This window comes from Pezoporus wallicus, unplaced genomic scaffold, assembly GCF_028554395.1.
Source record: "Pezoporus wallicus isolate ANWC-B61680 ecotype Strahan unplaced genomic scaffold, APGP_CSIRO_Pwel_v1 contig_7118, whole genome shotgun sequence".
NCBI lineage: Eukaryota > Metazoa > Chordata > Aves > Psittaciformes > Psittacidae > Pezoporus > Pezoporus wallicus.
Genome location: NW_026636008.1, coordinates 128115 through 142142, shown reverse-complemented (window position 1 = coordinate 142142; position 14028 = coordinate 128115). Strand labels below are relative to the sequence as shown.

The following is a 14028-nucleotide window of genomic DNA, read 5'->3' as shown; positions in this document are numbered from 1 at the left end:
AAATTTTTGAATGGCCTTTTAATGCTGTTGAGAGTTGTTTGCTGATCCTGATGGGAAGGTTATTCCGGAAATAAGTTTATTCCGGAGAAATAAGTTTATTCCGGAGATAAGGTTATTCCGGAAATAAGTCCCATTGTCTGACTCAATTCTCTCTGGGGTGCCATGTCGCCACAAAATCTGTTTCTCAAGGCCCAGGATAGGGTTCCGGGCAGTGGCATGGGGCACAGCGTATGTTTCCAGCCACCCGGTGGTTGCTTCCACCATGGTAAGCACATGGCGCTTGCCTTGGCGGGTTGTCGGCAGTGTGATATAGTCAATCTGCCAGGCCTCCCCATATTTATACTTCAACCATCGTCCTCCATACCAAAGATGCTTTAACTGCTTGGCTTGTTTAATTGCAGCACACGTTTCACACTCATGAATAACCTGGGCAATAGTGTCCATTGTTAAGTCCACCCCTCGATCACGAGCCCATCTATATGTTGCATCTCTGCCCTGATGGCCTGAAGTGTCATGGGCCCAGCGGGCCAAAAAGAATTCACCCTTATGTCGCCAATCTAAGTCCATCTGAGCTACTTCAATCTTAGCCGCTTTATCCACTTGTTGGTTGTTCTGCTGTTCCTCAGTGGCCCGACTCTTGGGTACATGGGCATCTACATGACGTACCTTCACCACCAGGTTCTGCACCCGGGCAGCAATATCTTTCCACAGTGCAGCAGCCCAGATGGGTTTACCTCTGTGTTGCCAGTTGCTCTGCTTCCACTGCTGCAACTACCCCCACAGGGCATTTGCCACCATCCATGAGTCAGTATAGAGAGAAAGTACTGGCCACTTTTCTCGTTCAGCAATGTCCAGGGACAGCTGGATGGCTTTCACCTCGGCAAACTGACTCGATTCACCCTCTCCTTCAGCAGTTTCTGCAACTTGTCATCCAGGACTCCATACAGCTGCCTTCCATCTCCGATGCTTTCCCACAATACGGCAAGAGCCATCAGTAAACAAGGCATACTGCTTTTCACTTTCTGACAGTTTATTATATGGTGGGGCCTCTTCAGCGCGCACCACCTCCTCCTCCTGTGACATTCCAAAATCTTTGCCCTCTGGCCCGTCCATGATGACTTCTGGAATGCCCGGATGACTGAGATTTCCTATTCGAGTTCGTTGTGTAATTAGTGCAGCCCATTTACTCCATGTAGCATCAGTTGCATGATGTGTAGAGGAGACACTGCCTTTGAATATCCAGCCCAGCACGGGCAGCCGGGGTGCCAGGAGGAGCTGTGCTTCAGTGCCAATCACTTCCGAAGCAGCTCGAACCCCTTCATAAGCTGCCAGTATCTCTTTCTCAGTTGGGGTATAGCTGGCCTCAGATCCTTTGTATCCCCGACAACAAAAGCAAAGGGGTAGACCTCAAGTCTCCCCTGGAGCTTTCTGCCAGAGTCTCCAGGTAGGACCGTTCTCCCCAGCTGCAGTGTACAGTACATTTTTTACATCTGGCCCGGTCCGGACTGGTCCAAGGGCTACTGCATGAACTACCTATCGTTTAAGTTGTCCAAAGGCTTGTTGTTGCTCAGGGCCCCATTTAAAATCATTCTTCTTCCGGGTCACATGATAGAGAGGGCTTACAATCGAACTGTAATTTGGGATGTGCATTCTCCAGAACCCCACTGCACCCAAGAAAGCTTGCGTTTCTTTCTTATTAGTTGGTGGAGACATTGCTGTTATCTTGTTGATCACATCTGTGGGGATCTGTCTACATCCATCTTGCCATTTTATTCCCAAAAATTCAATCCCCTGTGCGGGTCCCTTGACCTTACTCCGTTTTATGGCAAAACCAGCTTTCAGCAGGATTTGGATTATTTTCCTGCCTTTCTCAAAGACTTCTTCTGCTGTATTGCCCCACACAATAATGTCATCAATGTATTGCAGGTGTTTTAGAGCTTGCCCCTGTTCCAGTGCAGTCTGGATCAGTCCGTGGCAAATGGTAGGGCTGTGTTTCCACCCCTGGGGCAGTCGGTTCCAAGTGAACTGGACACCCCTCCAAGTAAAAGCAAACTGTGGCCTGCACTCTGCTGCCAAAGGAATGGAGAAAAATGCATTGGCAATATCAATCGTGGCATACCACTTGGCTGCCTTTGACTCTAGTTCATACTGAAGTTCTAGCATGTCCGGTACAGGAGCACTCAATGGTGGTGTGACATCATTCAGGCCACGATAGTCTACTGTTAGTCTCCATTCTCCATTAGACTTTCGCACTGGCCATATGGGGCTATTAAAGGGCGAGCGGGTCCTGCTGATCACCCCCTGACTCTCCAGTCTACGGATCAACTGATGGATGGGAATCAGGGAGTCTCGGTTGGTGTGATATTGCCGCCGGTGCACTGTTGTGGTCGCAATTGGCACTTGTTGTTCTTCAACTTTCAGCAACCCCACAGCAGAGGGATCTTCTGAGAGACCAGGCAAGGTGGACAGCTGCTCAATTTCCTCAGTCTCCAAAGCAGCAATACCAAAAGCCCACCGGTACCCTTTTGGGTCTTTGAAGTACCCTCTCTTGAGGTAGTCTATGCCGATGATGGAGCCTCTGGACCAGTCACAATAGGGTGCTTTTGCCACTCCCTCCCAGTCAGGCTGATTTCAGCCTCCAGCACAGTCAACTCTTGGGATCCTCCTGTTACTCCAGAAATATAGATGGGTTCCACCCCTTGACAGCTTGATGGCATCAGGGTACACTGTGCACCAGTATCTACTAGAGCCTTATACTTCTGTGGGACTGATGTGCCAGGCCATCTGATCCACACAGTCCAGTAAATCTGATTGTCCCCTACCTCCACCTGGCTGGAGGCAGGGCCCCTCTAATGGTCATCACAGCGTTGGACACTTAAGTCGTGGTGAAAGGGATTATTCTTCGTTATCACAGGACGTGGAGTAAAATCACCTCCCCCCCTCCATCTGGGAAACTGCTCACCAGAGACTGAAGCCGTAGCTCTCATGGGACGATCAGTCTTGGCCCTTGCCCCCCTCTTCAGTTCACTAACCCGTTCTTCCAAAGCTGAAGTAGGTTTTCCATCCCACTTTGTCATGCCTTCTCAGTGATCCAGCAGGTAAAATCACAGGGTACCCCGTGGAGTATACCTCCTGTATCTCGTCTCTCGAACAATTTTGTTAATAGCTGAGACGTGTGCTGGTACACGTGAGGAGCTGGATAAATCAGATACATCGTCCCTCAATTGTTTGAGATCCTGGAACAGTTTTTCCACAGCTGAGATGATGGAAGGGGTGAGATTGTCTTTGAACTCTCGGAGTTTATGAACCATTTCATCCACTGTTAGTGGTACTATGTCATTTCAGGTTACTGTTGCCAATGAATGGGCATATGATGACGGTGCATTCCGTGCGAGTTTCCGCCACATGGGTCGTGTACATTCAACTTCATCTGGATCTATGGGTGTATCCCCATTATTCGGCTTGATGTGATAGATCATCTCTACAATGGCTGATTCCCTCAGAGACTGAATGACTTTGTCTATAGCAGACCACTTGGCCGAACGACTCGTAACATCGTCCTTGTATGGAAACCTTTCTTTCACAGCTGCCAAGAGCCGCCTCCAAAGGCTGAGGAACTATTTCTCTCTTGCAATTGCTTTGTCAATTCCCCCTTCTCTAGCAAGTGATCCCAGCTGCTTGGCTTCTGTACCTTCTAGTTCGTGACCATCGGCCCCATTGTCCCAGCATCGGAGTAACCACGTGATGATGTGCTCCCCTGGTTGACGGGTAAAATCTTTTCGCATATTCCGCAGCTCGGTTGAGGTCCGAGGTCGAGAAGTTACCTCTTCTTCTTCTTCTTCTTCTTCGTCATGTGATGATGACTCCTGATCAGATTCTGGACCGGGTGGTGAATTCATTGGTTCTTCATCTCGCTTCACCCTTCTTGCCTCTTTTTTTGCTTGTTCTCTTGCGTACAGGGGCAACTGATATTGGTACAAATTGGCCCTCTGGTTTGGCTGCAGTGATTATCACTGTGGTTTGAGTAGCAACTGTACTTGTTGCTGGGGGTGGTGCAGCTGCTGTGCTTCGAGCTGGGGTAACCGCGCTGTCTGTTGCAGTCGAATTTTGAGCAGCTGCTGTACTTGCCACTGGGGTAGCTGCGCTGTTCATTGCAGCCAAAGTCTGAGTAGGGACTGTTGCTTTGCCCTCAGATCCGCCGACATTCTTTTCCTTTTGAAGGTGCTGGATAGTCTTGAACAAGGCCCTGTAAGCATAGGACAAGCCCCAGCACGTTGCCATGATTTGTCCATCTCTGGTATGGCCAGAATGACCACACACCTCATTTAAGTGTTTTACTAATTCTTCTGGATTTTGCAGTTGTTCGGTAGTGAAATTCCAAAGTACTGGAGGGGCTTACTGACCTAGATACTTGCCCATACTATCCCACACACCCTGCCACTCATGGCTGTCCAGCCTCAGGGAAAATCTCTTGGTCCTCCTACATCGTCGTTTGACCTCAGACAAGACCCAAACCTGACTCTGCTTAACTCTTGAAATCAGTAGTGGGCAAAACACACTCTGTATGCGTGCTAGCATGGTGATTCCCATCACCATCAGCAAACAAGTCTCAACAGCATTAAAATGCCATTCAAAAAATTCAAAACTCTCAAATGTAAATGGTCTGGGGGGATGACTGGGAGGGTAAAAGGATGTCTCCTTCACAGGTTGAGCACCTGAGAAGGAGAAAAAAGATGTGTAATTGCCAAGCACTTCTATTATATACCTCCCAAAGTATAAAGGTGGTGACCACACTGGGAACATAAACCAGATCAGTTTCATGACCAATGATTCTATTGTATTACAAGTCATTACCATAAAGTACAATGGGACAAAAACCTTAGCCCAAGCCCCACACTTGAAAAACACTAATACAGCAAATACCGGATGGACGTAAGATACGATATACTGAATCTGTGAGATCAAGAGGAACAACCTTGAGAGCCAAGAAATCAGCATTGTGACGAGTGACTATTAATCCAGTCAGATCCGTCGTTATCTCAACCCCTCGTGCCCCACGTTGGGCGCCAAAAAGAACTGTCGTGTTTTAAACCCAGTCAGGCAACTTGTTCACTCACTCCCAGTGAGTGGTGCCAGGCTGACAACAATCGAGGACCCCCCCCCCACCCACCGGGGCTCTCTCCTTCCCTGCTCCCAGAGGAACAGGGAGGAGGATCAAAAGGGTGCAACTCCTAGGGGTTGAGACAAGAACAGTCCAGCAACCAATGTACAACACAAATCACCACTGCTACTACCAACTACAACAAGGATAAGAGAAAATAACAAGGGAAGAGAATACGATACCACCGGACAAGAAACAAGTCCCACCCGGAAGCCCGTGTCCTTCCGGGTAACTCCCAGCCACCCCCCACCCCGGCCATGACGTGCTGTGGTATGGAATACCTCCCTGGCTAGCCCGAGTCAGGCGCCCCATCTCTGCTTCCTCCCGGCTTCCCCTCCTCCCTGGCAGAGCATGAGCCTCACAAAGTCCTTGGTCAGGGTAAACATCACTTAGCAACAACCGAAAACATCGGTTTCACCAACAATGTTCCCAGGCTGGAAGTCAAAACACAGCACTGCACCAGCTACCAGAAAGGAGAAACATGACTGCTACTGCTGAACCCAGGACAGTTGCACAATCTTAAAAGAGTTTGAGCTGTTCACTAGAAGGACTATCTAAACAGACAAGATAACATGACATAGGTGGAAAAGAAGAGGCATTAAGCCATAGCTAAGCAGAGGAGGTGGCAGAATTGCAAGAAAAATCCATGTCCTTCTACTTCTGAACTCTCTCTTTACCGGTAAGATCCCATTTCCTGCTGACACCAAATAAAACCATAAAAAAGTTTAAAGCAGTCTTCTATTACATAAAGAACCTGCCACCTGAAAGGGCAGACAGGAAAATGATGCAAAATAGATGTTACCAGCTAGTGCTGATGTAGATAAATTTCTTCTGTGAATATTGATATAGATGTTATAAATTATAGATTAAGTATTTCAGAACTTATTGTTAAAGCAGCAGTTTGAAACATGATGTGCACAGACATAATCTTTCTGTTAGTATAACTAAGCACAGTTGAAAATTAGGATTAAAATAATGAAAAAAGTATTTTGTGATATGTCTGTTAATAACTTTATGTGAACTGTATTTTTTCCCATTTTTTGTATTAAAATATTATTAGGACCTTTAGCATCCTCTTGGGGCCATAAACCTGTTTTGCAAACAATGTTTATAGCAATTAGTAAGTTTTGTTTCCTTTAACATAAAGAAATTTTGCTACTTCAGCTATTTCAGCACTGCTACTGCTGAACCCAGGATAGTACAGCAACTTAATTCAATACCACATTTTAATGTCACATCTAACATTTACACAATAACTAAAAATTCTTACAAGCTATCAGAAGAAAAATACACTTGGAACTATGAGAAAACCTTCTTAAAATTTGAAAACCTGTTGGAAAGCACACATCACTTATTTCAATGAATTCACATTCCCTTTGGTGGATATTGACTGTGGCCTTGATTTGAAAACATATCTGGAACAGTATTACCATGTTTAGAAATTTCTGTTGGCAAGTAGAAAATGTTTTGCTAAGGTTCATTCACAGGGTGATGGTGTTATAAATACCAGTCAAATTAAAAAACAAACCAAAAGGTAATTCCCTAATCAAATCCAAAGGTTTTCTTTAACCATTTTAAGAGAAACCATGTGGATATGATCTCCATGCTGAAGAGATACATGTGACAAATTGGCAACTTAACACAGCTTGAGACCATTATTTGGCAAATATTATGTACATTGCTCGGATCTCTCTTCAAACATGGACAATGCCAGGACAACACTGATGGATACAAATCTTTGATACAAATTAAACTAAGTATTGTCTTGTTCACTGCAGTCTTGGGAGAGCAATGAATCACTGCCTTCTTTATGAATTTGTGTTACTCCAGCAATTTCATCTGACACAAAGTAAATCCAAATTTCCAATGTTTGCCAAAAAAAGTATGGTTTTCATATCTTTCTTCTGTTTTCGCTGCTGCACTGTTACATCTCCCTTGAGAAGTAATATCCAAAGATGGCATTTCCATCAAGTCCTCAACAGCAACAACAGAATTATATTTATCTTCCATATTTTCCATGTAAATTGGTATTAACACACACTGGAAAAAAAAATTTGCCTTCTTAAGCTTTACTAAGGACACTTATCAATTCCCTAGAACTTCCAGATCCTTTTATTCTCTAATACTATCACCAACCAACCATTTGTTCCTTGTGCTGTATGCTTCCATTTGATTTATGTTCTGGTGTATTCTTCCATACTTGCATTTATTGGCTTCCCCTCTTTCTAATTTAAAAACATTCTAGATTAGTCAGATCTTAAGTGTTTGTGTTCTTCATCTGAAATTCTGCCTGCTGTAAACAAGCTTTACATGCACTGTTAATTCCATCATCCACAACAAAAACACTGCAAGAAAACATGATTTGGAAAATCTTTTTAGCTTTTCCCACTGAAATTTTTCCTGAAGTTACACAGAACAGTTAAAAGAATAGCTAGATTTTCCAACCACTTGTCATGGTTTAAACCCAGTCAGATAACTTGTTCACTCACTCCCAGTGAGTGGTGCCAAGCTGACAACAATCGAGGTCCGTGTCCCCCCCCCCCACCGGGGCTCTCCCCTTCCCTGCTCCCGGAGGAACGGGGAGGAGGATCGAAAGAGTGCAACTCCTAGGGGTTGAGACAAGAACAGTCCAGCAACCAATGTACAACACAAATCACCACTGCTACTATCAACTACAACAATGATAAGGGAAAATAACAAGGGAAGAGAATACGATACCACCGGCCAAGAAAACGAGTTCCACCCGGAAGCCCCTGTCCTTCCGGGTAACTCCCAGTTACCCCCCACCCCAGGCATGACGTGCTGTGGTATGGAATACCTCCCCGGCTAGCCCGGGTCAGGCACCCCATCTCTGCTTCCTCACAGCTTCCCCTCCTCCCTGGCAGAGCATGAGCCTCACAAAGTCCTTGGTCAGGGTAAACATCACTTAGCAACAACTGAAAACATCGGCTTCACCAACACTGTTCTCAGGCTGGAAGTCAAAACACAGCACTGCACCAGCTACCAGAAAGGAAAAAACATGACTGCTACTGCTGAACCCAGGACTCCACTTATTTCCCAAGTTTACTTAGAACATTATATAGGGCATTATTAACTATCATAAGGTTATGCATCAGAGGGTAGTAACTGTGAAATGTGGCAAGTTTTTTTTTTTTACAAATACAGACCATTTATAACCTTACTACCCCTCAGAAACAAATTATTATGTTTGCCCTAGCATCTAAATTAGGCTAAGGTGAATAATTAGTATAGTTGTCCCTTTCTAAATGTGCAAGTGTTGTATGTGTACTTCTCTACCATTCTGATGTTATCTGCCTTGACTTTTGCCAAATAAACATCAATGGTTCATCGTTCGCTTCAGAAGTTGCTTTAACTTGCTCACTGGTGTTGCCAGTGAAGCTTCCTACCACAGACCTTAGCCACCTGTTAAAATTAACTCTTCAGTTGTTTTTTTTTTCCTCAGCAATATTAACATGAAATTTGTTCGGTTTATTTATTTTCTAGTCCTGATCATCTCCTTATCTTGTACAGCTTTTGTTTAAATTTGAGGACTAAGAAACCACAGATGCTTGCAGGTTGAATCAAGCGTCATTAAACTATCTTCAAGGTGCCTGTGAATCTTTAATGCACCTTGTAATAGCTGCTGAAATTAAGGCACAAACCAGCAATGTGTCTCCTTGTGTCCTGAGCACCCGATCTAAATGGAAACTATACAGAAGAGCCTCAGAGCTCCAACATTAAGTCAGAAGATTTGCTAGTTTTGCTTCTTAAACTCAAGATACTTTAGGTCTGGATTTTACCTGTGTTTAGTACCCTATGGCACTTGTGGTCAAAAATTCTTTCCCATTGGCATGAGTTGAAACTGGTGAATTCCCAGCAAATCCAATAACAGGATCTCAACTCAGTCACACAGAAAACAAAGAACACAATCAGCAGCTACCTACACAGTGGTGTTAACCTAGATAGAAGATTTTATATTAAATATGTACAGAACAAAGCAAATGATCTGCCTGGAAATCATAAACTGAAACTCACATAACATTTTTGAGTGTGGGTATATGAACAAACCACTGATGCACCTACTTTCCAAACAGCTGAGAATATTAAAAAAGAACAGACCATGAAGTCAGTCACCTTTTTGCACAGAGCAAAGCACCTATTACATGGCATTCAGATCGCTAAGTGAACATTTTAGACCAAAATCAATAGCATCTGAATTACAGCAATTGCAGTAATATAACTCCTATCTAAATCTGTGACAATAAGAAGATTAATTCCTTTTCACTGGAAAAGGATCTACATTCAGATTATTCCTCTGCAAAACCAGCTAGCTAATAGTGAAGGCGCAGAAGAAAACTGTCTAAAAATTATACCACCATTTAAATACATTAAAGACAAAATAAAAAGCTCTGCTCCCACCTGGTGGCAAAAAAAACAGTGCAAAACCTTTAGAAGTCTAGAAAATAGAAAGTTAAATTAAACCTGAAGCAACTTGGACAAGATTAAAAAAACACCAACTTTTTCTTCTATGGCAAGCAATTCTAGCTTTAAAGTTGCCATAAAATAGTTTTAACTTAAAATTCATTACCAAATGATGACTTAATATTTTAAGAGTACAACATGCTCTACATGTATTGATTCATACAAACCATAATCACCTGCTTATACATATTTTTTTTAATAGTCAACTGCATTTGCGACACCTAAGTGAAAAATACACAGAAATATAAATTTATTCTGACAGCTTTCCTCTTAAACAGTGAAACTTACTGAGTAAGGAGGGAATGAGAGGCAAGCATATACTTCTGGGTATTCTGTACAGAAATATCCAGGTCAGCCTCTGGTTAGAGTAGAAACCTTGAAGCTGTCACACACAAAAGGCCATTGTACTTGTATATTAGCTTGTAGCACGACCAGCAGGACTTCGCACAAGCCTTTTCACATGCAGACTATTTCACACATTCAAAATAATTATTTTTGTTCCAACACTCATGGGTCAGTGACACAAAATGCAACCAAGTGGATATTTTTCTTTATGTTTTCCAACTAAATCTGCAAAACATGATCTCATGCACATTCCAGAATTTCTCATTAGAACCACAAATACGACAGGACCAACGGTCAAAGCCTTTGTATCATGCACTGCCTTCCCTGATGTACCCTCTGGACAGTTTCTTATGGTTCTTGAACAGGCAATAGCTAGCATTGTTTCTAAATAAAATAATAGTATTTATAATACTGAAGGATAATTCTTCAAAATTTGACAGACATGCACCTCAAACAGCGTGCTAATAAATAAATAAATAAAGATATTACCTGAATTAGAATTTCCAAAGCAAGACCTATTTAAGCTCCTGTACGTGTCCAGGAATTTCAGCTACTTTGGCATAAATACATTAATACTCTTCCCTTCTTGTAATGGAATGCATTACAACATTGTAAATACTGGACAATATAATGCACCATTTTCAGAACAAACTTTTCAAATGTATTCTCCACCAGCCTATTTAAAATTCACAGATCACTTAAACAGTTTGACATGTAGCAATAATTTTACAGTATCCAGGATGACGACATGGTAACGCCTCATTGGGATGTTTACTTGGGGATACAAAACTAGCTTTAAATTACATCTTTCATGCAGGATTTGAACAGACATCTTACTAAGAACATTGACAGAGGAATTATCTCTACTGATATTATACACTCCTGCTTACAAGCAGAGTTAATACCCTTCCAGTGTAACATCCACTCATGTGTATTAACTATACCTGCAATCTTTATGGCTACAGGATCCTCCGAAACTGGAATAGGTCCCTCTTTGACTTCAACCTGTTTTTCAGGGACCAAAGTAGATGTGGCAGGAGGGGTATACTTAGTCTCAACATAGACCACAGATGTGGAAGCAGACGGCTTGGAACTGTGAAAAAGACTAGCCCACGACTTTGCAGGCTGATTAATAAGGACTGATCCTGCAACCGGGACTGTTGCCTCAGTAGTAGGTGAAGCTTCCTCAGGCTTAGCTTGGTCTGAGTCAGTGCTTTCCACAGCATGCAATTCTACCCCACTGGCAGCTGTGTCCTCACCAGAGGATTCAAGTGTTTGTCCATTAGTAACACCAAGATTTTCAGTAGTATCAGCACCAGCATAAGACTGTACAACAGCTGTCCTTAAAGGGCTATCTCTGCCAGTCTCTGAGGGGATGCAAAACTGTTCAGAATTAGTAACACAGCATATCTCAGGCTGCTCTGTAGTTCTGGTATTGTCTAGTGCACTAGAAACAGAATTATCAGAGACAGCTTCATTAATGAAGTCCACAGAGTTGTCCGGGCTGTTTAAAGTCCTTGGTGTGGCCAGTGAAGGTATGTCTCCCATCAGTTCTGTATCCTCTGCGCTTATACTGTTTAGTCCCGAGGAATTTGCATGGCCATTTACAAGAGCTTCTGTGGGAGCAATGCTGTCACTGACATCTTCTAAGTAACTGTAGTATCCAGGTGGTCTTTTTTTCTTCTTTTTACGCTCCCTTTGTCCAAGACCATCACTTTCAGTGTTAGAACCACTGTCCAAAGTGAGGTTTGGATCAGTGAACTGGCAGTCAATGGAGTTGTAGTTTGTTTCACTGAGAGTATCAGGGGTTTTCTGAGCAGGTGCACAACCAAGAATGAATTCTGGAGCCTGAGGATTCAGAGTACTTGAAATACTGTAATCTATGTTATTTAGTACAGATGACTGTGTCTCAATAACCTCATTAACACCAAATTCAATTCTCTGGTACTCTTCCCCTGGACAAGAGAAAGGAAACCTGAATTAATGAATGACACCCAATCAAAAAACTACAAAAAAAAAACGTCAAGAAAACAACCCCATATTTTCCTACATCTCAGAAAACAAACTACATTCCCTCAAATTAAAATAATTCTTATTCTCTATCTCAATCCTGAAGACTATTTCAAAACACCATTTTGTTAAAGATAACAGAGTACGATTCAGATTTTCTTACACAGGGTATGTAATTTCCCAAACCACTGCACAATTCCTGCATATGACTAACACCTATTAAGAAAAACTATTAAGGCCCAATGACTTCAGCAATAATTTGCATTAATTACTGGATAACTGTGTATAAAATGTGGTGCAATGCTGTAACTTCCCACTTCTTCTAAAGCCAGTCTTTTCCACTGACAATTACAAAATCCAAGCCTTCACCTGTTTAACTTTTAAAAATAATTTCCACATGTGGAGTTTGGTGTTGGGGTGGTGTGGTTTGCTTTTCCTGGTGTGTAAAGATTCATCATAATCCTTAATAACTGAAAAAGTTTTCATTAATTGTATGGAAACAAGGCAATTATATCTTTTGAAACTCTAGGCTAAAAAAAAAATTATGAACAGGTTTGGGTTATTTTGGTTTGTTTTTTGTTTTTTTTTTTTTATTTATTTATCTACCTTGGAACTTTGACATGCTCTTTACAGAAAGTCTAAGAAATACTCTCCTGGCAGGCTACAGTACCACAAAATATTGTCAGTCACAAAGTACTGCAATTTCATGGAACCTAGTTTCATAATGCATGTGAGGTAACTAGCAACACTGAATACTTCAGTTACAGAAATTTTCATAACTATCAAATAAAGAGATAAAATTGGTGAAACTGAGTCTCAGAATGTTAAAGGTAAACTCATATTTTAGCACTTAAAAGTTTTGTAGGTCTTTCAAGGATATGTATATTACTGTCTCAAAAGACATTAATTTTAGTATTTTCTGTTTCCTCAAAGACAAGGGAGCTAAAAAACACATTTCAGAGTTTTAAGAGTGTTACTAGAAAACCAAACAACACTAAATACTATTTCCAAAAGCAGTGTAAGTTGATGCACTGCTAAACTTTAAGGATTTTGTGCAACTTACATTATGTATGACACATCAGTACATGCATACTTCCAAGTATACCACTATATTTTGGCTTGTTTCCTAAAAAAAAACCAAAAACCAAAAAACAAACCAAAACAAACAAAAAAAATGCCAAATCCAACAAAAAAAACAAAACAAACCAAAAGAGCCAAACAACAAACCCCAAAACAAAAAAATAAAACCCACCACCACCACAACAAAAAAAAAAAAAAGGCAAGCAACAGTTCAGGGGGGTGGGGGGAGAAGGTTATTTGCACACCTAAGGAAATAATCACATGGGAGCACAGAGGCTAGTGGAGAATGTTTTGATAGATAACTGTCAATGTAACTATTTTTAAATACTCCAAATACTTTCTAGAAAAGTTTGCTAATGAAAATTTTAGCTTTAGAAAAAAAATTTGGAACAAAAAAAAAAAAGAAACAATCTACAGAATACATATTTAACAAACATTGTGTGTTGAGGCCTGACTTACACACGCAATACCAACATATTATGAATTAATAAACAAAGATATATATAATAGTGTTAATTACTTTTCTGTTTTGATCTTTTAACTGAGTAGTAAATACATTTCACTTATCAATTTCAATCCTGTTGCCAGTCAGACTAAAGGAAACAAACAAAAAAGATGAAGAAAAACTCTCCATACCCATCTGATTTCTCTAAATCATGTTAACAAGAGCCTAAATTTCAAGTTTTCTTCACCTCACCGCTACACTCATCAGAAACCATTCTATAACACCGTGCCTGTCAATCCACCATTCAGCAAGTACTTCTGCAATCAGTGACTTGCTATCACCAACCAGAAAAGAGGGCTTAAATTTCTTTTAATACAGATCAGCAGCCTAGAGGCAGGAAGGTGGAAAGCTACTGCCTGATACCCACTGAAGAGGGAAGGTCTGGGAGATCTCAGGCATCACCTAGCTGGTTAGCAGCAGCACTAACTGGCTACCAGCCCTGTCA

The 14028-nt window shown here is 41.8% G+C and overlaps 1 protein-coding gene across 1 annotated transcript in view; it reads right to left on the bottom strand.

Moving 5' to 3' along the window:
• Positions 1 to 14028, bottom strand: part of LOC130593593 (ubiquitin carboxyl-terminal hydrolase 10-like) — a 48267-nt gene that overhangs the window by 18397 nt on the left and 15842 nt on the right. Inside the window, exon 5 of the mRNA XM_057398856.1 lies at positions 10933 to 11943. Within this exon, the coding sequence (XP_057254839.1) occupies positions 10933 to 11943 (1011 nt within the window). The remainder of the gene's footprint in view (positions 1 to 10932; positions 11944 to 14028) is intronic.